General features: G+C 41.4%; 1 protein-coding gene across 1 annotated transcript; it reads left to right on the forward strand.

Moving 5' to 3' along the window:
* Positions 1–205: 205 nt before the first annotated feature.
* On the forward strand, positions 206–25,895 carry LOC131262851 (uncharacterized). Its single transcript, XM_058264934.1, has 15 exons — positions 206–494; positions 9,360–9,489; positions 14,459–14,573; positions 14,694–14,787; positions 15,244–15,357; positions 19,860–20,063; positions 21,084–21,374; positions 21,471–21,601; positions 22,094–22,256; positions 22,633–22,732; positions 22,810–23,003; positions 23,580–23,718; positions 23,818–24,199; positions 24,329–24,439; positions 24,575–25,895. The coding sequence occupies exons 1-15, from the start codon at positions 206–208 to the stop codon at positions 24,869–24,871; spliced, it is 2,754 nt and encodes a 917-aa protein (XP_058120917.1). The 3' UTR covers positions 24,872–25,895.
* The last annotated feature ends 1,430 nt before the right edge of the window (positions 25,896–27,325 follow it).

Consider the following 27,325-nt stretch of genomic DNA (forward strand, 5'->3'; position numbering starts at 1 on the left):
GGGCCATTTCAGTGAGCTAAAATGCATTGGTCCCAACGCCACTCAGCACAAACGTCATCATCATCACGACTAGCAACCGACGAAGTGTGTCGGAAAAGCACCCAAAATCGACCAACCCAAAGCCAGCCAACAGTCACTACTCAGCCGGGACGCGATGCATGCTGAAACGACAGGCCGGAATCAAACATGACCGAGCCCGCCAACAATGACCATTAATCGACCGGCGAGCGATGTTCGGCAACATCCTGCAACGGTACCGGTAGTCTGCAGCGGCGACGACAGCGCTCGCAGCTCGTCACGGACCTTCTTCTCCGGTCGTCACTGCCGCCAGTCCCGGTCTCAATCGGGCGACACCTTTCACCCCTCCCCCAGGCCGTTCGGTTTCCCATCAAACCGGACGCCTTTTCCACCACCAACGCTGCTGCTGCTACAATTGCTGCTATTGCTTGTTGGCCCGGTTCGGTCGCATCCTCGCAATGAGAAGGAAAACTTTGGTGAGTAATTGAGATTTTATAATGGCCATTAGGGAGATATTTGTGTACAAGATAACTTGCGTTCGTTATACAGCATATTTTATAACTGTTATTCCTCCTTGCTTGGCTAAGGAATGTTACTACCACCGTAATAAACGAAACCATTTTTGTAGAAAACTAGGTTTTTTTTGTGAAAATTTATGTGAATAGATAATCTAAAGATTGGACTGGTGTTGTTATAATGAAAAAATGTTGACTAGTTTGGTGAATGAATAGATGTTCCATAGATATTGATTCATTGATAAACGAATATTAACATGACATCTTTAACGGGGCTGTTGTCAGATTCACCAATATTAAGCGAAATGTGGTAAACCAAGCTTCAGAAATATGGCGTCATTTATGCAGGCGACCTGAAGCTCTACGACGTGATTAGTTTACTGAACCGGTTTCGTGATGTTTGAAATCCAAGGGATTGGAAAATACACTGCACCCATAAAGTAAGTACACAGCAGGCTAAAACAGCAACAAAAGCCATTTACTTCGTGAGGAACAATTATTTTCGAAAAGAAAAATTAATTAATTAATTAAATTAAATTATTTTTTATCGTGCCGAATAAAAAAATTATAAAATATTGAGGAATCCAGTCAAATAACACTACTGGAAATTTTATATTTATGAACATGCTTATAGCTAAATCACATATTTTCCTAGTGCAAACACAAATCAAATATCTTCTTTATTCCATTTGTAAAGATTTGGAAGAATCTTTTCAAAGAAACTTTTGTTGAGTTAAATCAACAAAATATTCTCCAGCGTATCATCGTGCATCTTAGTCCGTTTATCGGATAAAACCAACCCAAGTGCACTAAAAGCGCACTCCACTGAAACTTGATTCGATGGAACTGCAAGAAGTATTGCCGCAACTTCATACAATTCAGGGTGCGTGGTTTTTCGCGACAACCAATATTGCCAAAGATCAAATGTGGAATTTTGATGGGCCTCCAAGTCCAATGCGTTCAGCTGTCGAACGAATCTGGTTGGGGATGTGTTTGCTGTTTCTACATCTTCTTCAGGCAATAAACCTCCATACATTTCGGTCAAAAATATATCAAAATCAGTTGCGTTGCGATGTAGCGATGATGAAGCTCTAGAAATAAACAAAATACGAATTTTTATAATTATAACTCAACAAGTAGTGTCGATATGGGATATGCATAAATTAAAAAAGGTGGAAACTTTAAGCGTAATACTCACGCGTATTTCATCCTTTTCATTCAGGCTGAAAAATCTAGAATTTAGGTAATTGAACCTCGGGTCAATTAGAAGTGCAGCCTTAAATACGATATTTTCCTTCAGAACTATTAGCCTTTGTTTAAGGGCCTGTGTTAGCGGTTCAACAAATCGATTTCCTTGAATTAGCCTAACTTCCATAATAACCTTCATCCAGTTCAAACAAAAATCGTTGAGCGAGGTATGTTTAGCCTGCATACACTTCGTGGCTATGTAGACAGGTTCAAATGCTGCAACATTTTCTTTTATAAACTCCCATAGTTCCGTCAAGTCTAAAAATGAAATTTAATCTTTTAAATGCATCATCATCAAGCAAAAATTCACATTTTTTAATTTAATTTTCCTGCAGTTATTCGATACCGAGGTACATTTACGAATCTCGGCATCGAATGCCTTGATGACATCGGTAACCGAAAGTTGCATGGTATGACCGGCACATCTCACTAGCGTTATAGTGTTTGAAAACTCCTTTTCAATAGATTCCGTGCAATCTAAATGTTCGTCGGAAACCGCGTTGCTGTCGTCTGCATCGAGCGGGCAAATTGATAGTTCAGACTGCAACTGTTTCACAGTGGCGATCATGTTCGCCCCATTACCACACGTCACCTAAAAATCTTCTCCAATGTTATTTCATACCATGTTGAGGATTGCCATGATTTTCGCTTTGAGAAATTTTCCTGTGTGCCTGTCGTTGAGCTCAACCATCCCAATCAAATAATAAAAGCCAACAGGAACTCTAAGAACAGTTTCCATAAAAATAGAAACAGAATTAAATTAAAATAAAAATAGAAACAGAATTTATATTACCGATCGTGTAAATGACGATATCCTTTTGTTCCGGATAAAAAAATTGAACATTGATTCCAAGGATGTGTACAAGTCGAGTTGTACTGTCAATTTTCAAGCAAATAAGCTTTTCTTTTACGAGATCGGTAATTTCGACACGACAAGGTTTGGGCGATTTAGCTGCATCTTTAATGCATCACAAATTGGTTGTAATATCAACCCAAAACCTTCCCATTCGACAGAAAGTATCGGTAAGTTATGGGTACAGACCAGCTTCACCATACCTTCTAGTAGCGTTTGTCGGTCAATGGTTACAGGGACCTTGGCAATTTTTCTACGCTTGGCCGGTACTTCATTCTCCTCTTGCATGAGTCCATGGGTTTTTGCCAACGCTGGGTGTTCCGATCGCATGTGGCGTATAAAGTTCCCCGGATCATATTTTTCGCTCTTTTGCCGGTATTTACATCCATTGACTGGGTAAATGGAACAAAAAAAACAACCCCATTCTCCAACGTCACGCAATCTTCTACCAAGATTTCGCGGAAGCTGCGCTTTCCTCTCGAAGTAGACATTTTCGTTTATTTTTATGTTCTATGTATAGATGGCTACCCTGCGTGTTTTTGAATTTTAATATGATATTCAACTTATTTTCACTTAACTGTACTCACCTTACTTAATATTTTCTTTGCCCGTTTTTTTTTTATTTGAACTACAACCTTTAGCACTTGCTTTGCGAACGCACAAATAGCAGACAAGACCAGTACATTCGTATGATAGGTTTATGTGCAGTTGAATATTCGAATGCTAACTAGATCATTTGACACCCGGAAAAATTAGCGTCTTATGATTTCACCAAGAAAATGTCGTCGTATCAAATGAAATTTTTTGACGTGACGGTCAAGTGAATGAACGAAATTTGAATGTAGAGCTTCAAACAGAATGAATGTCAGCAATTGAATGACAATGGACGTCACCGTTCGCAACACTGATTGCAATACAAGATATGATGAAGCATAGTGGGCTGTGTACTCACTTTTTTGGTGCGTTTTTAGGGTGCTGTGGCACAATTTTGACCATATCTCGGAAACCCTAACTCGTATCGCGTCCAAATTTCATCAATATGAAGAGGATAGTCCAAAGAACATTCCCTCATGTTTACTTTTCTAAAATCATTGTCCCTCACGAAGTAAATGGCTTTTGTTGCTGTTTTAGCCTGCTGTGTACATACTTTATGGGTGCAGTGTAGTCACATTTGAATTAAAACAAAATAAAAATTAGAATCTGAATGATTAGATAGTGTATGCATCGATCCGTACAGGTATACTCACATATCAGGTAGACCGACCACTACTCTTGGTCTGCTTCAGGCAATCGCATCAGCACAGCATCGTTGATGAAAGTCATCGAAATACAATGGCGAAATAATTGCGCGATCGGTGAAAAAAGCAGATCTTTATATCATCGCTCGCTTTTAGGTTATGTTTTTTCAATAAGCACTCGCACGTCAACTTCCTGGTTGGTTGAAAATATGAGCACCATGTCATGGGAATTTTTTGCGAAGGTAAGGTCAGACCCAACAAACTTTGCATACCGCCCCTCACCGATGCTTATCAGAAACTCGGCAAATTCCTACCACTCTAAGGCTAGATGCGTGTTTGGTGCTCGCAGAACTCGCTAATACCCTTATTATACGAGGATTTTATCTATCTTCTTTGCCCAGACTTTTACTATCAATGTAGGCTCTAGCAGGGCATTTGACATAAAAAAGATGTCCGCTCGTGTAATAACGCAAAGTTCCACAAAATGAGGTTTGCAGTTATTTGAACATTTTCATGTATGAATTTAGCGTATTGTTCATCCTAGAGTAATGACAAAAATCTGTGACGAACAACAGAGCAAAAATAAACAAATCTCCACTTTGACATATAAATTCCAGTCGAAAGAAAATCGGAACCGGTCGTGCCCGATTCCGATTTTGAGGAAGGAATTTATCTGTCAATCGCGTTTGGCAGAAAACTTCTGAGAAAATATGAAAGATAAATTTTTCGTCTAATAAGGGCAGAAAGGACGACAAGGTCAGTTCAACTAACATAATACTGCTTTACGAATGGTGGAGGCGCCTGGTGGTTTATAATAAAAATTGGCTCCTTTTCCGTCATAATGAAAAACCATCTCAAAAATGCCTTCGGCAATGTATAAAGCTCAGCCAACTTCTTCTTAACATACAGGATCCAAAATCATGAAATCTTCCAAACACATATGGTTCGAAACAATCGTCAACCTACGGAAACCACCATTTTAACTTATATGAAACCTCTCAAAAATGCCCCAGCCTGGTTAAAGGCGATAATCTCGTACGTGATATGTTACCGACAAGCAAGCAAATTTTAGTTCCATCAACAATCGACCCGATTTTCTGTCGCTTTTTTCAGGAAAAAGTGTGGAGAAATAATATTGCAATAATGTTGTATGTACTGAGGCAATGAAGCTGGGGCAAGAAACCCTTCAGGTCTGGGGTAAAAAAATACATTACCGCCCCCGTCAACTTTCCCTTCAGCAACCCTTTCTAGCGATCACAGTCAAAAGCTGGTCCGGTGGTCGGCAAACGTCGGGGAGAAGTATCATCTTGATTTTACACTCCCTATAAATATTTAACGAAAATGATCATAATCAATCCCAATCACTTAAAAACTAAACTAGTCACAACAACAGATGAGAGGCGGGAGACGATGGATCGTTTATGCAAACGGTGCACTCGCGTGCACAAAATTCAATCACAAAGTGCCAAATGCACCTACAAAATGAAGGGAAGGAAAGCGAACTATTTCTCTTTGAGCCGCAACAAAGAGATTGCCGTTTTTCGATAAGCAATTTCGTATGGTTTCTAGCACGAAATTGAAGTGCTACCGAAAATGCCATCGACGTGGAAGTGATGACAATCTGCCGGTTGGAAGAGATGAACGGAAAATTTATCAGGTGAACCCGGGCGACTGTGGCGCAATTCGTGGAATTTCATATTGTACCATCCGTTAGCCGGATGATGGTGCAAGACTTATCTCGCTTGCGGCGTTTGATTGAAATTGAGTTCCAAGCGATCGATATTCTTATTGCTAGTCGTGGACTTTTCAATTTGGTTTAATGCTTAATCTTTAACAAATAATACATTCGGATTTTTTTTACATACTTTTTTTTACATTCCTCACTTATACCAGCTATTCTCTTCGTCATCTACTGGGATATCAAAACAGGAAAGTTTAATTTTAGTGCGATACCTGTAACGCGCTGTAACAACCTATGTTAATAAGCAATTTTTACTCACATTGAAAATTATCTGCAAACTCCAACAACACCCGATGGTACGACAAACCTCTTCCTACGCATCACATTGTCGCTTACTTTCGTGGAAAAACGAGGTTCTCTTGAATAATACGAAACATTACCAAAAACGTATACGTGCGGCTTCTTCTTTCTCGGGCGGGCGAAACATAAGGCACCGAAAACGTAGCGTACGGTGAAACCTTTCCGAGCGTGGGTTGTCCCGGGAAATGAGTTGGAAATGAGAAAAATGTTTTAATAAGAATTGGCGGCAACGGTAACGAACTTTTGAAATCTAATAAACCCCGTCTCACACCACATTACACACAACTCGTCGTCGTCGTTGATGTGGCGTCTTGGGCTTCACGTAGTTATACCTGTTGTGTTATGTGGTTTACAAATTTCTACCTTTTTCAAGGAAAGTGTTCATTTATCTTTCATGTTCATAGCATGGGATAATAACGGAACTCTGCAATTACATGATTAGATGTTCATTTTTATAATGGCTCTTCGAGTTTCGGCCGTGGTAAACGCGCTATACCAGAGTCTCCAACGAGTTACTCAACCATTTTCTTAGGGATTTTCTTTTCATCCTTCTCATACGAAACCTCAAGAAGTTTACATTCAACCTAACCTTGGTTGCTGACTTACTGACTGATTGTCTTTCGCTTTGAGGCAGTTTTTTACTACTTCCTTCTCCCGTATCGTATGTATTACTGTACCTGGAACAATTGAGATTCGTTCTTATGTATTTTAATACCCGTCCCATACATTTTTCGGTGCCGGAGCGGCATTTCAAAGGATTGCGCAACGTAAAACATTTAACACATCGAATATGCCATCAGTATGATCATTTTCGATTAAATCAAGAGCACAAAGTTCTTCAAAAGAAGACTGGATGGTCTGATAATTGGATAAAGTGTCGATTCGCAGATGTAATCTAGTCATGGTGCAGTCTTGGTTTTGTGCACTACAAGTATGCTACATGTGTGCAGTGGGAAATGTGTACAGCTCATCCTAACTTGAAAGTGAGGAGTTTTTTTTATACTTTTCAAATACCAGACCGTTATTTTCTCTACTTATGTTGACATAACGAATGTCTTCGGCAATGCCTACCCATTAAACGCTTATAAGACTTATTCCCTGTGTGTATGTGTGTTATTTCACAAGAGGAACTTTTTTTTTCAGTCTTATTGATGTTGAATGTTCTGTCGAGTTCCTTCTAAATATTAATTGATTTTTACAATATTTGAAAAAAATATGTTGAAATACTCAATAAAACAATAATGACAGTTATAATTAAGCTAATTTTATACTTCTAATATTTAAGTGCATAAAAGCATACTGCACCTCTATCTCGTAATCATAAACCCAAGAGCCGATGAAGCTCCTGTGAAAAAAGGATAATCAATAATGTGCCATTCATATCATTCGGAATTACTTTGTTGCTCGAAACAATTAGTAGAACTCCTTTATCACTTCAGTGCGTTTTTGTATGTGGAAAATATAACCGTTTGGTGTTGGAGAAGGACAATTTTCGGTCCATTCATGAAGAGAGGTGAGACCATTAATTTCAACAACCAACTTTCACTAATGGAAACAAATTATATTTAACCATTATGAATAACTTACTGGGATGGACGGAAATGACTGATTCTGAGTCGACCAAACTTTCTCTTCAAACTAAATGCTAACGCTTTTCAAATTGTTTCGACTGCTCTTGCACTTACTGGCCGGACTGGCTGTCGTTGGTTTTCGCCTCTGGATGAATGCTGTCACGAGTTGTTTTGCTCAACTTTTGAAGCCGTCCTCGGTCATCCACGGTCTGCACAAGCACCGATAAGCACCATCTTTTTGGGGTGATCGTTTTGAATGCGACTTACCGAACCGTACGCGTGCGCTTTCTATCGAACGATCCCACTCACTATAGACCCAGCATCACTTCCAAAACAAGAAGCCACCTCTCGAGGAGCTCTGGGTCGCTCAAGTTTGAAGCTGCCAACGGTTAATTGCATTGGGAAAATTTGGTTTCTACCAGGGTAACGCTATGACCGAGTCCTTCAAATTATATTTCCCTTGTCGAGTTAAGACTCCAGGGGGAAAGTAGAGGATAAAACCCGGAACGGAGAAATTAAATTATATCCAGCCTTTAACACAGTTAGCACTGGCAACCGACAGTCGCTGTTGGGAAAAGCTTTCTCTTTGTCCCGTCCGAAGCATAGTGCGAATAAATTCGGTTTTCCATCGGACAGCATACAAATTAAACAAACAATTGGGACAAATCTAGGTTTTCTCTTGCCGCCAGGAGCCTACTTGTGATGCATTTTGCTGCATTTATTAATAAAGAAAAGCTTATTTAACGCCGACTCTTTTTTACTAAGTGCAGCAAAAGAAGGTTTTCAAAAAAGAGATAAAAGCTTACCATCCGACAACGAGCTCATTAAATTGAAAAACCATTCTGCAACACCTTCCCCTGCATTCTTGATAAAAGGACGCGAGACAGTAACAAACAAAGCTTAAACGATTCTGTCAAACACCAATGCGACGCGAAATCCGATCTTCCCGAAGCGCGCAAGCACAAAACACTGGTATTTCTATATATTCCTCTTGATCGTTGGCATTCTCTGGATAACTACCACCGTTCATACTTGTTATTCAAAGATAAAAAGAGATCTTGCGAAAAATACTTGACGACCGTGTCCCGACAGCTAAAGTCAATCCCTCTCTCTCTCTCTCTCACCGTTGCTCTCCTCCCGAACATGAACACGTATTTTGGGTACGTCCCTTAAAACACTCTGCATTCATTCTGGACATGTCCGGGGAGAGGGAAATCGTTTGCAGTAACAGTAACCGGAAAATTGAAAAAATCAGGAAGGACCACTAAGAATGTGGCGGGGCCAAAGCGATACCCCCAGCGCCTTTCCGCGTAATGCCCTTCTGCATGAGCCTATTTTTTCTTTTCTCCAATTCGGGTGAGGGATTCATACTCCGCGCTATTCCCCGTGGGTGCACCCCCTTAAGTCCAAACTTTCAGCACTTTCTGGCTGTCCAATCCGTAAACATACGCACCGTATGAAGACAGCACTGTAAGGATGTTTTATAGCGAACTATAACATTTTATTGTTATCATCCATATCCATTTTTGCATTTGCCCTCGGTGGCGAAGGATATGTCCACACCCAAAAAGGAATAAAAGTTGTTTCCTTTTCCACCAATGAAACATTCGTTGGAACCGTTAAATACGCAAATACACATAATGGTTGTTCATTGTTTAGAAAATTGTTCTAAAATTCCAATGACTTTGGAATCAGACCATCAATCGTTTACAGAATTTTTCGTTTTCTCTTGCTTTCAAATCTCAAAGCTTCGTTTTCCATCGATCGATACTTAATTTATCTCTTTCCGTGTCTCTCTTTTCCCCTTCAATGCAACGAAAACTCGCCGTCCTTGCCAACGACGCATGGTTCAACCCAACATATAACCGGCTGCAGTCAAGACCACGGACGTTGAAGCAATCGAGGACCATCAGGCAATACTCTACTGTCCGCTTCTAGCGTCGAACCGAGACAAAATCAATATGGTCCTGTGGTTTCGCGACAACGCTGGCATTCCACTGTACAGGTAAGTGATATCCAGGAACCGTCGTACACATGAAATTGTTTTGCTTCAAGAATGAGCGCTCGGAAAAAGCGTTTTTTTATGCTGGAATACTAAAAAGAACTTCGGTCAACAAACGAACGTTGGAAATTCCACTTGAAAAGAATGGCGAAGTACTTTGGTGTCTTTTTAGGATCCATTTTGAACTTTCCGAGAGGTATTGGTATAACTTTTTTTCCTAACTATTGCTTTGTTTAACTGGAAATCTTTATATAAGTGTGTCTTCTACCAATGAGCCAACGTATATAATTTTTTATATGTATTTCCATATGATTTTTAAATTCCAATCAGTGTAGTGGGAATCGAGCATTCTACGAATCAATTGTCGCAATGGTAACCATTTCAAGCGAATCCATCGAAGTCACTAAATTGAGCGTCGCATTAAGCACGTGGAATCGGTAATACCAGCGAACTCCTTTTACGCCTCATGAAATATAAAACCGGTATAAATTGTACCCGGTCTGAACGTCCAACCCGTTCACTGTGCTCTTTGGGTAGATGCACCGCTGCAGTCAACGCGCTGGCGCTGGTGAGCTAGAAAAAGGATGCGGCAAATGCTGGGCGCAATCGTGTGCACACCACCGAAGAGCTGCTGCGACAATGCTACAGCTTCTTGGAACAGGCAGAGAGAGGTCACGAGCTTTTTCGTACAATCCGGTGGAGATACAGAATGTGCACGGAAGGAGTACACCACGAAAAGATGAAGCACCGGCTGGCAAAAAGCCAGGTTAGCTCATCTCTGAGGCAAATATCCTACTTTATACTCGCACGTTGTGGATCCCGTTCACTTTTGCCGAATGCATTCCCACAGCAACCGATGCCGGGTTCTCTGTGGGCCTTTGGCTTTAAAATGGATTGCTGAATGATACGGGACCATAAATCCTTTCGTCCTAGATACCTTCTTTTCCATTTTTTCCGGCGTAGCATTGCAGCTGCTTGGTGCAATCCCACCTCAAAATGCCACCGGCCGTGGTTATGTTCTGGGGCCCGTTTCTTCAATCCCAAGACGTTGTACCCCACACAGTCACATAGTTTCATACACTATTGAGCAGGGATATTTATAGTTCCTACCAGCTGGTAGAAAAGCATGAGCCGAACAAATGCAATGACGTTTTTGGTACCGTCCTTCCGATTGGATGTCACGTTCGTGGCGAGCTGGGCATATATTTCACTATTCAATAAAACTTTCTTTTTTTACTGGAGCAAACAAGCATTCCCGCGAGCAAGGTCTTACATACCATGCCATGGTGTGTTCTTCTTGCGGCCCCGATGGGTAGGAGGTATATGGAAGGAAATTTATTACTCTGCATTCTTGCAGTCGCTAAAACGCAACAAGTTGATGAGCTTAAGATAGAACAAAGTTTTAAGGTTGATTCCTTTTTCACTCGTACAAAGAAAAAACGCAGTTGCTTCGGAACCGGAATCTTGAATTTTTGAAAAAACATGAAACGTATTACTTCAAGAACTCATGCGTAATTCAGTGGCATTTGTTATCAACTTCTCCTTGGTGGCACGACCTCTTGGTCATGCCTGCCCGTTAACACTTTGTTGACGGGCGTTTTTTTCCCAAAACTAGCTGCTGTCACCGGGGCCAGCCGCTCCGGTAACGAACGACCGATCGAAACGGATACGACGAAACGAACCAAAAACCCGTATGCTCGACTATGCAATGGTATGCGTGCAACGTACATGTCCGTCTTTCCATCCTCAACGTTGAGTAAAAAACAGACGAAGATCTTCGTCTCCCGTCAACAAGGTGTTAAGGGCTTACGAGACTTGTTTCCATGTTGTACGTGGATAGTCAGTCCTCTCGTACATGGGAGGGTCCAGTCTCGGTTGGGATTTGAACCCACGCCGTCGAGGTGGTGAGCCCCGGCGTTCATGGGCCGATTTTCTAACCGGCGCTACCGCTCCGCTGTCGCGGGACCAATTTGTTATCTAAAACATTAAACGAAAAAATAACACATTGTGCAAGAGAAAATATACAATATAGTACGCTTGAAGGCAATAAATTCACATTAAAACGTACGCTTAAATGAATATTAACAAGCACAAATTAGTTTATATTTAATAAACCATGCTCTTCAAATTCCAAACAACGTTGAGTACGTGTTTAATAATTGTTGCAGTAATCAAATTAAATACAATTAAAAAGTAAGATAATGAGAAAAATAGGTATCATAAAATCAGTTTTAATAACGCGAAAACACTGAACGGACGAAGAAAATTTGAGACCCTTCAAAACTCAATACTTCCCAGGATCCACTTTACATTTATCTGTTAAGACCACAATCCTCTACCTGTACGTTGCGAAAGGGTTATTATAAGATTTCGGGTAGAGATTCTTTCTGCAAAACAATCTGCAAATTGCATGACTTCTAACCTCAATGATGTCCAGTACAACACCAGGGCAAATGCTTGTTTCGGAATCAACAAATTAATTTTTTGACACTTTTCCAACTCGACACCATTGCTTTCGACCACCATTACTAAGCTGGTTGAGGTCGGCCTAGAATGAAATAAATCTGACGAAAATAATTCTCCACACATTTACCCAACCGCTTCACAAGCGAGAGAAGGGAGGTGGCGATTTAAAGGCATGACCCTCCCGAGGAGCGTTCGTTTTTACAACATATTTGCACTGATAATAAAAAGTAGGGGAAAGGGAATATATACTCACATGCTCACGAACGTATACGGCATTCACGAGAACTTTGCGATGTCCTTTGGTGAGTTCAATTCCGCATGTTTTGTTACGATACCAACTCGGAGTAATTGCAAAGCAGATCTTTCCACCCCGGGAACTCAGGATACGGGAGAAAGGTCCTAAAAAGCACAAGTCACCAATCCGTTCCGACCGGACCTCAGGCTGTAGCACTTTCAGATGTAGCACTTTCTTTAGAGTCGCACCAATTGTATCTTTTTGCCTGGGCTACCAGAGATACGGGGAATGCTGAAAAAGCCAAAATAAAATGGAAATGATAATAACAATTTCTACAGAATCATTGGGACACAACTTCTTTATGGATTTCATCCAGCAAGAGCATCGGAACAGAACAGTTCGTTTACCATTGCAATCTCCAATCTCGGGAAATCGATGATGGTGGTATAGGGGTAAAAGGAAGAACGATTAAGGGTGAAATGTTAGCTGGATAGTTGAGCAACAGTCAAAGGCAGATAGAAAAAAAAGGGTAGTAAGTGTCCGGTTGGTTTTTTGCCATAAACACGAATAAAACCAATGGTGGTCAGTCTAGTAGCATTTGGCCAGTTTTCCCTTCCCATTTGAAAAAACTTTTCCATAATTGCAACTCCAGAGAATCCGAAAAAGTAAATGGTAACCGGTAGAACCATTGAGAAATAAAAATAACTGGCGTACAGAATTTGGGAGTCCGCTGAAGATAAAGTTAGCAGTGCGTCTAAAGGCAGAAAAAGGAGCAAATGGGCGTGTGTGTGTCTGCTGTGGTCATCACCTCATTTCTAACACTCCTACTCACTCTCCGATAACAATGAGTACAATATGACAGTAACTGTCTGATGAGACAACGTGGGGATAATATTTGCGGCAAACTGCGATTTCGGGGACGCGAAAGAGAAATGTGGAACAAAAGACGACCGGAAATCGGGTCAATTCCGATCGCCCGAGAGCAAAGTGCTACGATCGAGACAAAAGACCGTTTTTCCTTATCAACTGGTACGGATTATCTCATTGTTCAGAAGTCCCTGGGATATATCCTGGGCCATATCCCGAACGGCAGCTGGGACGTTTGTTGGACTGTTGGACGAACATCTATTTTGTTTCGTACCATAAAAATAAACCTTTATAAAAAAAACGGAAGGACCGTCGGATTGGAAATAGCTTCGGATAGCGCCATTCCTGAAGTGTACTTTAGATAGTCGCGTTTCTTTGTTATATAAATTGTTTCCAATAGTTTAAAAAAGACTTGCAATATCGAAAGCGGGGCTCTCAAATCCAGCTTCTGTCCCAAACAGGCGATGGAAAGATATTGCGATTGAGAAAAACAACATAGAGTACGAACACACTGAACGTACATACACTTGCGATTGGATAGGAAAACAGCTGGGAATAACGTTATGACCATGAACAGAACATGGAGGCGCCCAGTCGCGTGTAAGCTTGCCAAACCACCACCGAGGATATCACACAACACTGTCTTTGCTGGCGAGAACAAGTGGAAGATAAATTGTTCCACTTTAGCCAGGGATGTATTCGATTATTTTTTATTGTTGCCAAGCGACGTCAGGATATACGCTTGGGAAAATGTTCATTGCGATAAAGCGAATGGCATCGAACAGCACGATAACCCACGGAGACTGCCGTTTGTGTCTAAAGTGTCTACCTAAACAGCAGTACTGTCCGAACGTTGTTTTCCATTAAATCGTGATAAAAAAAAGGATTCCGATAGGGAACGACCCATGACCACTGTGTTGACTGGACGGATGGATATGTTGATTGTTCCGATGAGTGCACGCCGAGACCGAAGTAAGATTTGACGTAACGTTTTTTCGTGTTCGGTTCGACTAAATGATAAATCGATCCCATGGATTACAATACAATACATAAATAGAAATCTACGTGCTAAATTCACGAAATTTTAGCCAGTTGAATGGCGTATAAGTGCCTTACAGGATATTTTCACAAAAGAAATGGTTTTATGTGCAATTGATATACATTCACTAAAAACCAATGAAAAACTAATTTTCTGCGTCAGATAAATTAAATCTCACATATTCGAGCGGAACTCGATGCGATTACAAAAACAAGCCGTTCGAATAGATAACATTCAATGATAACCGATTCGTTTTTATCATGTAAACAATGTCTGATCTCTATCTCTCTCTCTCTTTTTTTACTTTTTCTCTTTTTTGCGCTCCATTTTCCTTCCTTCGAAACATTAAACCCCACCAATCCTAGCCTGGACGTACGAGGTAAATCGCTCAATGACGCCCAGCACTGGTCGGCCCCGCAGGTGTTCGGTCCTCGGGCACGATACATCATCGAAAGTGACCCAGCATATCTGGAATTGAACGTAAGTCGAACATCTTCCAACCGTGACCGAACGTTCGTTCATATTCACTAACCTGTTCCATTTTTTTTTCTCCCTCCTTCCTATGAACCGTAAATTGAAAACTTTTTCCTGCGTTCACAGGAAATTAAACGCCATGACCAGGGAATTTATCGCTGCAGGGTTGATTTCCAAAATAGCCAAACACAAAGCTTTCGCTTCAATCTCACCGTGATTAGTAAGTATGCATGCATCGGTAGCGTCCACAAGCATTCGTTTTCCGTCTTCTAGCGCACATCCATTATCAGACCCATTGATGGAAGGCAATTCTAGCTGTCCGATTTCGCCCGGCTTTTCGCAGCACCTCGAGTGATTGCGAACAAAGTCATTTTTCCTCCATTCGATAGGATTCTGTCTTCACGCAAAAACGGGGAGGAGAATATATGTGGTTAACAAGATTTATAAACTGGCATAAGCGTGGCATACTTTTTCAGAAAGATACGTGAACAGACCCGTTGAATCGGTGTGCATCTTTATTGAACGACAAGTGAGAACGTGATCCATTCGACAACCGTAAACTCACCGAATGACGTTCGCAAAACTCTTTCCTACGAAGAAATATTGACCTAACGTAGGGGTGAAGGGTCCGATCTCATACACTCATATGTCGTTTCTCCTCTCTTTCTTCTCACAGTACCGCCATCGCAGCCAGTGATCCTGGACCGCTGGGGACGCGTCATAAATAGTACAATAATCGGACCAAAGGAGGAAGGAGATGATATAATGCTGACCTGCCGCGTGGTTGGAGGTAATTTATCCTTGGCATTGGCATCCGGCGGGAATTCGTCTGTTTCTCATAAGTTTTCGGTCGGGGTTTGGACTGCAGCAAAGCGTGTATTGACATTTTTATCACTTCAGGGCGATCAATGTAATGACTGTGGGGGAAAAAGAAAGTGAAATGAACGATATCAATGTCAATGCTATATGATATTTTTACTTCCCACTTACTTTCTTATGAAAGAGAATAATGAAGAGAAACCATTCTACTTCTCTTAAAATAGCTAGTGACTTTTTTCTCTATTACATTTTCAACCCATTAAAAAGTCCTTCATTAGTAGTGAATGCATTTAATACTACGAAATAGGAGTGGTATAGGAAGAAGGCTTATAGGTGTTAGCCCCGTGCTTACACAAACTGTATCAAGCTCCAAGGCATCATCATGATACCGACGGCGTACTTTTAAACCGTGAAAGTGAATCGTTGGACGCAAGCGAAGATACCAATTTTAAAATTCAGAAAGGACAAAAACTAACCTACACAACGGTTTGTGAAAGAGGTCGGAAAAAAGTTTAAACGAAAAGCTCATTAACGATCCTATTATATATCAATCAATCTTATCGAATCCACCGTGATTGTTAGTCGACTTGAGCACAACTGTTGCTCCGAGACTGTTGGCCAGTGTTGGTTGTTCTGCCTTCGAAGGGTTGGTTTGAAGTTGCCTTGTCTCTTTTTTTGTTTTCTTCAATGAAGGGGAAAAGTTCAATTCAAAATTCACGACATAGTGCAACATAAAAAGTTGAATATTTTAGATGGAGTCTGATCGCCGGAAACTACCTCTCGCCGGCTATACGACAAAGAATGCACCGAAATTCTCTGTCATTATGGTGGATAGTTGATGTTTTACCATTTTATCCCATCACTTCAATTCCTGGATTTTCATCCTAGGAAAAGAATAAAGCTAAAAGCAAACCAAAACATTATGCGATATTAGTATTGTACGCAAATGCTGTCGCCAGTATTCTTGTTTAGTGTTTGCCATGGCCATGAGGCGAGCATTTTCGCGAGGATGGCATGAGCATTTTCTTTCTCGCCTCTTACGAAGCGTACATTAGCACGTCAAAGTTTATTATCTTGACACCACAACCATTTCGTCGAAGGAGTGGAGTAAGCCTTGAAAAAGCCGAATGCAACCAAAATAACCGAGACGGATGAAAGTTCATATGCACTAAAAAGGAGAAGATGGCGGCCGAGAAGCGGCCGGGCATAAAATTAGGAGGGACAGAGCAATGTAAAACTTAAAATGTAAAAATATTGTATTAGAAATTAATTCATCAAAGCTCTTACCTTGGCTGTACCTTGCCAATGAAATGCGACGTGTCGACCTGCATTAAAATAACTCGCTGAAAGCGGAAATCGAGCAGAATGCCCGGCATTTCGAATCCAACCTGCCGAGGATAGATTTAAAATTCTAAGAAAACCTAAGCTAGAACTGGATGAAAAAACTCGTTGCATACTGACTATTGGTAGTCCAATGAATCTTTAACCGGACGCGCGGGCAAATCTTTGTCGTTTCCATTTCGCTGCATATACGGAATTTTGGTCTATTTTCCACATCATAACTTCGATTGGCGCAGAGCATAGAGCAGTTTCTCTGGATGGTGGAAAAATGCGCAACGCGAAACAATAAATGTACATAAAAATTTCACATTGACTGCAAGTGGCGATGCTAAGAAATCCTGTTCATCAAGGACGAAGCCTTTTACTTTTCTATGGACGTTGACGATATAATATTGCGCATTTTTACACGGGGAATATGGTTCAGCAGGTATATACATCCATGCAAAAAATTATACTTCTTATAATCGGTATCTTCGGAGTGGGCTAGATTCAAACTTCACTACAAAATGCTATAAACTATCACTTCAGTTTGCCATTAAATTGCACTCAACAAAACTTTGACCAATAAAATGTGTGCTCCCAGTAGATACCTAGAGCATTGGAAAACAAATCACACTGCGATGTTTACAATAAAATGTGACAATCCATCTGGAATTTGACAGTCCAATAACCGCAACATTCAAAACAAAAATGACCGTTAAAATCCATTAAACCGAACGAACTTTTCCAAAAGCTGGTTCTACAGCTTGTTTCAACTAAAAAGCATATTCATATTTGAAGGAACCAAAAGATTGGCGAATATGCTACTTGAATACGCGTATACTTCTGCATATGTTTATTGAACGTACAATTTAAACCGAACTGTTGTTTCAGTTTCCATGGTGTTCCCAGCTTCATTCTTGAATGACAGTTGAAAATTCTGATTGGAACAAGATTAGACACGCTGGAGCGTGGTGTTCTCATCAATCGTAATTAAATTAAACGTGCACAGTCTTTGGCAATTTAACTCTGTTGCCGGCATCGTGTAATTACTCTCTGAAGGTGAGTTGAATACTTGCGCTCAATTCAACCCTTGTTCGTTAACAATACAGCTGATGTAAATACGTATGTTTCAATTCCTACTTCGAAATCACAGGGCATTGCCGTGTACAAAGGACGATGAATAGCAATATGTCTGAAATTTACATAGAAGAGCTGGTTGGGAACAAAGAGCAGCAGCAGCCTAATCGGAATAGCGTGATCGAGTTGTCGGAGGCAATTGATGGAGATTAGTTTGTAGGAAGTCCGTGGGTGAGACCTAAGGCCCGTACTGCTTTTTGTTCCAGTTCTAAAACAAAAAAATCCCACTATCCCGATTTCTTTAACCTACGATGATGAAAGCCATTTGATTCGAGTGAAGGACTGTTCCAAAAATACTGTTGAAGTGCGTGATCATGTGTCTTACCGTGTCCAGTATTCAGTCATCAGCACGCAAATAGCTAAGCAGCCAGTGGATGTGCAAATCTTTGCAGTATCTAGAAGTTGTGAGGTTATGCCACATCCGTTTTACGAAGTGTTCTTAATCCCCTCTAAACATTCTCATGCGTGCACTGAGGACATGATGGCTGGCTTCCGAATGCTGCGTATACACCTGACACCTGATACAGGCATGTCATTATGTTGCGATTTTATTGGCATTCGTACCGTATCCGACGAGATATACTGCAGACACGCTTGGGTGCCCAAAACTACTATGCTGCCCATGGTGGCCTTAACCTGATGATTTTTGAGAAAAATTTTACCAGTGAAGCATTTGTCATGTTTAGATTTTCAACGTTCGATGTTGCGGTCCAGCCTTGCAAAAAGACTCTTTATGCAACCCATTTAGCATGCATTGTGCCTCCTTACGAGCGCCAGAACTTACAGGAGCCCGTCGTTGTCGATATGTTTGTTCAATGTGGAACAGCTAGAAGTTTGCCATATAAATTTAAATACCTTTCAAACGGAGTACGTTTCTGTACTCTATGCTTTGAGTTAATTCAAATGCAACATTGCACTCATTCGATTTAAAATAAACCTGAAGCATTTTCTTCCGTTCTTTAATAATCGTACCGATCACAAACAGCTGTGCTCTTGCCAAAGTTTTGCAAGCTTGTTTTTTTTCTTGCTCATATTTTGTCCCTTTCTAACGATCGTATGGGTTAGAAAAAAAATCAAATATTTCTTATGTGATTCCAGAATACATTCTGCAAACATATTTTTTGGGCTAATATTTCGTCCCTTCCCTCATCGTATTGATTAGAAAAGTCATTACATAGTTCTATTTCCTTTTTTGTCATGATCGAAACATATTTTGAAGTCGGTAGCATGCTTTTATATAACATTACCAAATAATAAATTTTTCAAAAAGATTTCTTTTGCGCTTTTTTAGTGTTAAATCATGTATGCATAAATTGAAGGCGCACAGCACTTTTGCGATACATGGCCATTGCAAGCTACGATGAGAACAATCCTACAGTATCTAAGCTATGTGGAAATATTGTTCTGAAGTCCAGAGCTCAGATTATACAGCGTTTTGCTCATCAACAGGCAATTCCAGAAGTATACTAGGATTGTCAAGTGATGGAGAACTACTGCAAAGTACGTCGTCGGACAGCTTTTAATACCAAACGGATTAAGTAGGCAACTGATTATCTACCGCAAAGATTCGATACCTATGAATGGATGACTGTTGTAGATATAGACAATAGCTCATACGTCTTTATATACGGTAGTTCGAAGGGGCTGTTCAGCAAATCAAAAGATCTTGATCTCTATTGTTCAGAGTTTGTTTATTGTATATACAGGTATACGGCGCGAAACGAAATCTAAATCATGCTTAAGCTCACACTAACCGACGAACGAGCCTACTAAAACAATGTCAACAGTCCCCTTTGGACTCGTTTTTTCCTAGTATCTTTGGATTGGTCATTTTTCTACATCAAGACCATGTTAATTTTCATGGTTAAGATTCCTTCACGCATTTCAATGTTAGTGATCAGCACAACAAATTGCACAAGCAAACGCTCCGCTATACCGCAACACTCTACTGTATCAAACAAAACTTCTATAGTGGCTTGTACTAATTATGCTCCGACCTTTTCTTCGTTCCAGGTAGGCCTCAGCCTGACGTGCTCTGGTTCATCAACGATAATCTGGTGGATAATCAGATTGAGCAGAACACCGGAAACATTATCGAAAATCGCCTGCTGTGGACGTCCGTCCAGCGGCATCATCTTCATTCGGTATTCACTTGTCAGGCGTCGAACACAAAGCTAATGCAGCCCCGGACGAGCAAGTTCGTGCTCGATATGTACCGTAAGTTTCGAGTATTTTTTTTTACTACTTTACCAACGTCGTTTGCCGAAGGGTGCCACCATCAATCTTTTCCCTTGGTTACCAGCAGTTAGGAGGAAAAGGATAAGACAGAAAAAATGGCAGCTTCTCGGAACCGTCAATCAGCTTCGAATGGAATTCGCAAAACGATTGCCACCGATCACATGCTCCAGACATGGCAACACTTATGCCCTCGAAAACATCTCAAATGGTTCCAGATGTGGTCATGAGGCATGACCCCGATGTCAGACTGGTTGACGAATGTGTCGAAAACCGTGTGCTCACGCTCGAGAAATGCAATCTGTTTCTCATCTGCCGTCGTTGGCTGACAGGCACAATCAACTTCCGAATGCCATTCGGCTTCGACGACACGAACGTGAGGCTTTCAATTGAGAAGAAATTCGATTTTAAAACGTCGATCTGCAGAATTTATTTCAACTCCATGGGTCGGATGCTTGTACATATTTTCATTCATAAAAACGGAAACAATCAATGTTACGTACTACATCAATTTTTACGTACTACAGTAATTGGCAGTGGCCTCATTTTACAAAACATTGAATAATTGTTAGTGTTTGTAAAAAAATAACAAATTACCAGACAGGGCATTTTTTAAGTAGAAATATGCGCAATCGTTTGGTATTCACTCATTTCCATTATCACATTAGTGCATCATGTTCCTCGGAAAAAAATCATTAAAAAAGAACCTACTCAGTTCTTAACGGTTAGTGCACGCGAAACATGATTTGCTTATTCAAACAACGCATCCCGGTTTTCCTTTTCAAATAAACTGAACCAATTCTTAAACAAGCACCCATGAGAAACATTATGCTGTGGGCTTCCACAAAAAACAGCGAGTGTAGAACATAAAAAGAAGCGAACAGGACATCCAACTAACTGCTGCCGAAAGCATTTCAACGCAGGGAGATTTTGAACTGCTAAAAAACCAACTGCCTTTTTCCCTCCTGTTTTGACTAAACCTAACCAACCAAAAACCCACAGTAAAACCGTTGGCGGTGAAAATTCTCAACTCGACCGAATCGTTGGCCGCACACAAGGAGTACCAGATCGTATGCCAGTCGACCGGGGCGCGCCCGAATGCGGTCATCCAGTGGACGAAGGGCAAGAAGACACTGAAACGTATCAAGGAGCACTCCGTGCGCAACACCACCGTCTCGGTGCTGACCTTCGTGCCGACGGTCGAGGATGATGGTCGGTTGCTCGGATGTCGGGCGCAGAACCCGAAGGTGGTGGGACTTTTCCTCGAACACTTCCAAAATATCAGCGTGCACTGTGAGTATTATCTCCTGGCAAACCTCATCAACGTTTATGATCCTTTCTTCTTCTTTTTTTTTATTCTTCTTTTTTCATGGTTAACCTTGATGGTAGATCCTCCGGTAGTTATCCTTCATCTCGGCTCCACCCTAGCAATGGACGACATCAAGGAAGGCGACGACATCTACTTCGAGTGCAAGATACAATCAAACCCGGCTTGGCGTAGACTAACCTGGCTGCACAATGTAAGTAGTGTTCATGTAGTTCTGAAAGTCCCAGGGCAGAAAGGTTAGCCAGTGCGGATTTAATTTGTGCTTCATCCTCTCTCACAGTCGACATCCCACATTACCGTTGATGCATACTACTCTCTTTCGCTCGCTAGTAATCCTTCGTTAAGGGACGGCCGCGAAACTCGTTTTCCAAAATCTACCCAACGTGATTGTCATCGGCATTCCGTTGGTCACAAAAAGTACATCATTTCAGCTTTGAAGCATGTTCGAGGCTAATGCCTACATTGAATTACATTTCTGTACGTTCCATTTCCAATTTTTCCACTGGTATGATGATTTACCCGGATGATCTGATGCTGTAGAGTTAATATCGATACGTTATGTATTTTATGAAACGTGTAATTATGTAATTGGTGAAATTGAAATGTTTAAACCATTCCTTATGGGATGAAATACTTTCAGATCGATGCATAAAGCTTAACCTTATTGGCCTGCTTTACATTCCAGGGAGTGCAACTACCTCAAAACTCGTCGTCGACGAAAATCGTTCGCTCCAACCAGAGTCTGGTCATACAGAAGGTGACACGATACTCGAGCGGCTCGTACCAGTGCGGGGCACTCAACTCCGAGGGAGAAACGCTAAGCAACGAGATCATACTCAATATCAAATGTAGGTAGAGTGTATATTTTATTCCTACGTAAAACTAGACCATCACAATATTCGAAAACAGCTTCTGCACAAAATGGGTCTGCTCTGTTGTACGTCAAATAAATGGATTTTTATGTACATAATCGTGCAACCCATCGCACGTCCATCAATCATATTCAGGGCACAAGCGATCGCTTCATATGATAAACACCCTTTTTTGCTTCCTTTCACATTTGTTTTATTGGATGGAAAATATCGTCCATTTTTTCACTAAATGCACGTGTGTTTGCTTTAGGCACTGTTGATAATAATCACGGGACGTATACATAGCGCCTATAGCTACTCACTTTCTATTCTTCTCGCCCTTTATTGTATGATTTTCTCCTCTTCGTCACAGATGTTCCACTATGTGCCACTGATAAGATCGTCAGCATTGGCGTCTCGCTGGACGAAACAATCACTGTCAGCTGCGACATCATCACGCATCCCCTGGCAAGGTACGTGAGGAACCGAGGTGCCATCCTTCTCCTCCGTGTTCTTGTTTCCCCTGTGTTTATGATGGTTCCACTTTCAGCAAATTTTACTGGCGCTTCGAGAACTCGGAGGAAGTGCTGGAGATTGAGCAGCAGCGGTTTTCCAACAATGGCACGACGAGCCAGTTGCACTACACGCCGACCAGCGAGCAGGACTACGGGACACTGTCGTGCTGGGGCACGAACGAGATCGGCACGATGGCTGAACCGTGCATTTTCCACCTGATTGCTGCCGGTACGGATTGAACAGATGTGAAGCACAATACTGATTTCTGTTTGTTTGTTTGTCCCTCGATTCCGAGATAACAAAACGCTTCCGGGAGCATTTTGCATCGCTACGAGGTTACCAATCGATGAAGAATAATATTTTTACGCTGGAGCAAACCTCCTTTCCTTGCTGTCGCATTGTCTCCAGGAAAGAATTGTCATTCATGGCTAACATTGAACAGACCTTTGCATGAATGCCGTCCACTGCTTTGTTTTTGGTTTCAATGCAGCAATCGTTCTAAATACGGAGTATTATTTACCATAAACCATCACCATTACACCCCATGAGGTCACAACAAGAACAAATCAACAGGGATGTTCTTCTCCAAGCTAAACGACCCTTGTTCTGATCTTTTTAATCACTATTAAACCCTTTCCTTCGGTTCGAATCGGTTAGAAAACTTTTGCTTCCATGAGTGTTGTATTATATTTTCGTCTTGTATGTTTTAAATTACACAAATTATTTTCAAAGCTAACAAGAAAACTCATCCGTTCGGATTTGATTTCAAAAATCTTTGCTTGATTTTACACATACTACGCACAGGTCTACCGACGTCGGTCATCAACTGTTCGTGGCGCAATTTCACCAATGCATTCGAGGTCTCCTGCCACCAAGGGTACGACGGTGGTCTCAAGCAATCGTTTGTGCTGGAGATGATCTCCAGGAGATACCCCGGTCACAGGTAAGCAAAATTGCAACCGTTCGTGCTTTTATCGTCCATCAGCTTATTCCGTTTCCTTTCTTCAACTTCCGGTTTCCCTTATGCAACTTCAATCTCTAGCATAAACTTCACCAACGCCGAGGAACCCATCTTTAGCGTCACTTCATTCGATCAGATCCGCCAGCAACTCCCGACCGCCCGGCAGCCGGACTCGCTCAAGCTCTACGTCTACTCGGTCAATCAGAAGGGTCACAGTCCACGGATCTTCATCGCCGATCTGCTCATACCGGCCGCAGCAGAAGATCCCGCACCGATGGGCGACCACAAGTCCACCCTCCTGACGCCCATCCTCATCGGTCTGTTCCTAACCATTGTACTGATCATCATCATCATCATCGTTAGAATTTATCTGAAATCTAAAAGACTTAAACAAAATATCAATAAGGAGAAGCGGTACACGGAGGAGTCGAAAAATACGCTCCTTTTGGTCGATATATCCAAAGTAAGTAAGGGTTAAAAGCAAGACAGAATAAAAAGCGCAACGTGCATGGAAGGGAGAACAGGAAAGCGATTCTTCATGCATCCGATCCATGTGTGTATGTCTTATTCACCTCTTTTTCCATTGCTCCAGAAGGACAAACCCACGAAAACCACCAAATGGATGAACAACGTCGGTAGCAGCATCAAAACGAAAACGAAAATAGAAACAATCGACGACGAGCAGGATCCCGATCTGATACCGGTAAGTGGCTTACCTTCGGACTCACCCTTTTTTCATCTCCCTTGCAACTTTTGACAGGACTGCAGATTTGCTTCTATTGAATCTGTGTTCTTCGGGGCATTTCATGTTTTCATTCCCTTTTACTCCACGTCACAGTATCCTCGCCTGACGGACATTCACCAGGAGGAGCTGATACCGATGAACTCGACCGGTTCCTCATTCACCATCAAGCAGCAGCACCATCACCAGCCTCAGCAGCAACATAAACAGCAACAGCAGCAGCAATCGGACATCGAACAGGAAAAGGACAAAGATCGGTTGTACCAGCAGCCGAAACCAATCATCCTACCAGGCACCAGCTACCGGGACGAGGAAATCTCAGTGGCGGAAATCAACCTAAAAGGAATTGAGGACTTCCTAATGACAAACCGGGTACCGGAAAGTTGTGTGTGATATCGATCGATCGGAAACCGTAGTATTCGTAGCATTTCGGGGGCCGCTTTTTGGACCCCCACGCTGAGGGAAAACTTGAGTCAACCGGGAGAGCGAGGAAACCGGTTCCGCTCGGTCTGGTTATCCTTATGTTGTCATCATGGGCTTTGTCTAGCTTGTTTCCATTTTCCTCTCTCTTCCTTCTTTGGTGTGCGATTGATTTGATTTAACCCATACGAGGTTCATCTGCCTCCCGTTTCATAGTCCTCCTCCGAATTTGCTTCCCTTGTTTAAGTTTCCTTCGCCAAGAAAACTTGTCGCCAAAGAACAACTTTCCAAGCGCACCGGATGGAAAAGTTATTTGCATCCGAAAAGTAGAAGTAAAACTGAATCAAAAAGGCTTCACCGACCGTTTGGTCAGGCTACTGGAAATAAGCTCAAAGAGACGAATGGTCATGTCTCGACCAGCTAGCTAGTATTGCCGATGTTTTGCGTCCTTTTTGAAAAGGATTTTCTCGAGTGGAAGAGAAACATCGGAAAAAACAAGAGAGAAAAAGATGGCTTATACTGATGGGAAAAGTACACCGTAAAACAACTGAACCTTACTAAATCAACTTGGCAATAGTAAATGTAAAGTAAACTAAAAGTTAAGCAAATAACTACAAACTGTTAGTTGGTAAAATGGCGCGATAAAGCCAAAACTAGGACAATTGGCGCCCGTTCCCGGATGGCGCGCTATTGTTGTTCATGTTGCGAGATTACGCTACGAAAGAGAGAGACAGAGAGAGAGAGAAGTATTCATACAATGCTACAATAAATCAACGATGGAAAATATGGAAGCAAACTAAAACTGCTCTACTCAATATGGAAGTGTACCTAACTAGGATTGAACGATATAATTGAACGAAAAAAAAAAACAAACGTGTATTATTGTACTACTGCTCCTGCAAAAGATAAAAGAATTAATATTAAACATTATTATGTTTATTACTTTTATTAAGTATATTATATCGATTTGTGTAATTATGAAAAAGCAAATGAAATTGTTTGTACAATAAAAATGAAAAAGGTTTTACAAGAAAACATGACATAGTTTCGTTTTACTTGTTATGATTACTTTTTCTCTAGTGGAGCGCATCGGATTTTATTTTCAACCCGAATTATTGATTTCGATTATCACGCAATCACGATTGCGTTTCGATTCTTTGAAGGCTCGATATTTTTAATTCGCGATCGAAAGAGTTTTATTATTTTTATTTTTGTTTTTTAAACATGCAAATCAGGGAATCGGATGAGGAAAATACACTTAACCGCAACCACAATCGCCGACTGCCACTGCAAATTATTTTATTTTATTTTATTTTACGCTTCGTCTCCCCTACCGTTGGAAATCTGTTAACCGGAACCGGGTTGGGGTTCGGATTTTCACACGCACGTATGAATTGAATCCAACACCGGACAGAGGTGCGCTTCGGATGCCGTTAAACCCTACCTTTGTCGATATGCTTTTACGCCTTTACAACGGTCCGCAATTTCTGTTTCACCTACCCAACCGGAAGTGTCGAAAAAAGGCGTTCGCCGCTTAATTTATCGACCGAAAAAGAAAAGGACCCTCTACAATCGCTACCGTTTCTACAGCTACTCGCTTTAGCCCATTTCCGAAATTCTTCTACTGACCAAAAAGGTTCAATATGGAAAGCCTTTTTACCCGGTCGCTGCTTTTTGAAAGTGAGAGACCGAGTGCCTTAAGGTTAAGGAAAAATACCCTTCTGAATTTCCTATTGAGGCAGGTAAACTTTCATGAATCATGCTTTACCACCCCACTCGTTAGGTCCACTTGAACCTCTAAAAACCTGTTGATTGTGGGAGGCGCCATACTCATTTGAGTCATCCCAAACGTTTCCGGTTCTTAGCAGCCATTTGTCCCGGGATCTTCAGGAATAAAGGGAGAAAAAACGGATTGGAAAACGACCAACGTGATCCCTTTGCTCTGCCCTTCCGGAAGTCATTACAAGATTGAACGAAGGTGTAGCTCGGAGTGACCGGAAAGGGAGGTGAAAAACCTGTGGACCATTCTGTAAAACCGTTCTCAATTACATAAATCATCCCGAGCGGGAACAGAAAACTCATCCCTACTGGCATGCTCTTTCGCTAGACGGAGGATTGTTGAGTTAATCAGCAAAAGCAGGTCACGAATTTCGATCTCCCGGGCGAACGGAATGCGACTCAGTTTGGCTGCTGAGTTTCCCGCTGACGGAAGTTCTTTTGAACCGGAAAAAGTTGAACCCCATTACGGATTTCATTGGGGAAAAATGTTTTCCTTTTCGTAGGGGAAAAGTTCGAAAAGCACATTCGGAGAAGTATTTTCCAACAACCTTCTATGACGCGACGTTGCTTCGATTTCACCTCCCGGGAAAAATGCGAACACATAACAGCATAAATCTGATCCAATCAAATTTGACGAAAATTGATTTC

The sequence above is a fragment of the Anopheles coustani genome, chromosome 2 (genome assembly GCF_943734705.1).
Source record: "Anopheles coustani chromosome 2, idAnoCousDA_361_x.2, whole genome shotgun sequence".
In the NCBI taxonomy this organism is placed as follows: Eukaryota; Metazoa; Arthropoda; class Insecta; order Diptera; family Culicidae; genus Anopheles; species Anopheles coustani.

What these genes read in the sequence shown, in the direction of transcription:
- LOC131262851 (XM_058264934.1), top strand. Translation starts at nt 206, where the DNA reads ATGACCATTAATCGACCGGCGAGCGATGTTCGGCAACATCCTGCAACG. An exon ending in TTTCCACCTGATTGCTGCCG is followed by an intron (nt 23,004 to 23,579) that starts GTACGGATTGAA and finishes TACTACGCACAG; the next exon opens with GTCTACCGACGTCGGTCATC. An exon ending in AGGATCCCGATCTGATACCG is followed by an intron (nt 24,440 to 24,574) that starts GTAAGTGGCTTA and finishes TCCACGTCACAG; the next exon opens with TATCCTCGCCTGACGGACAT.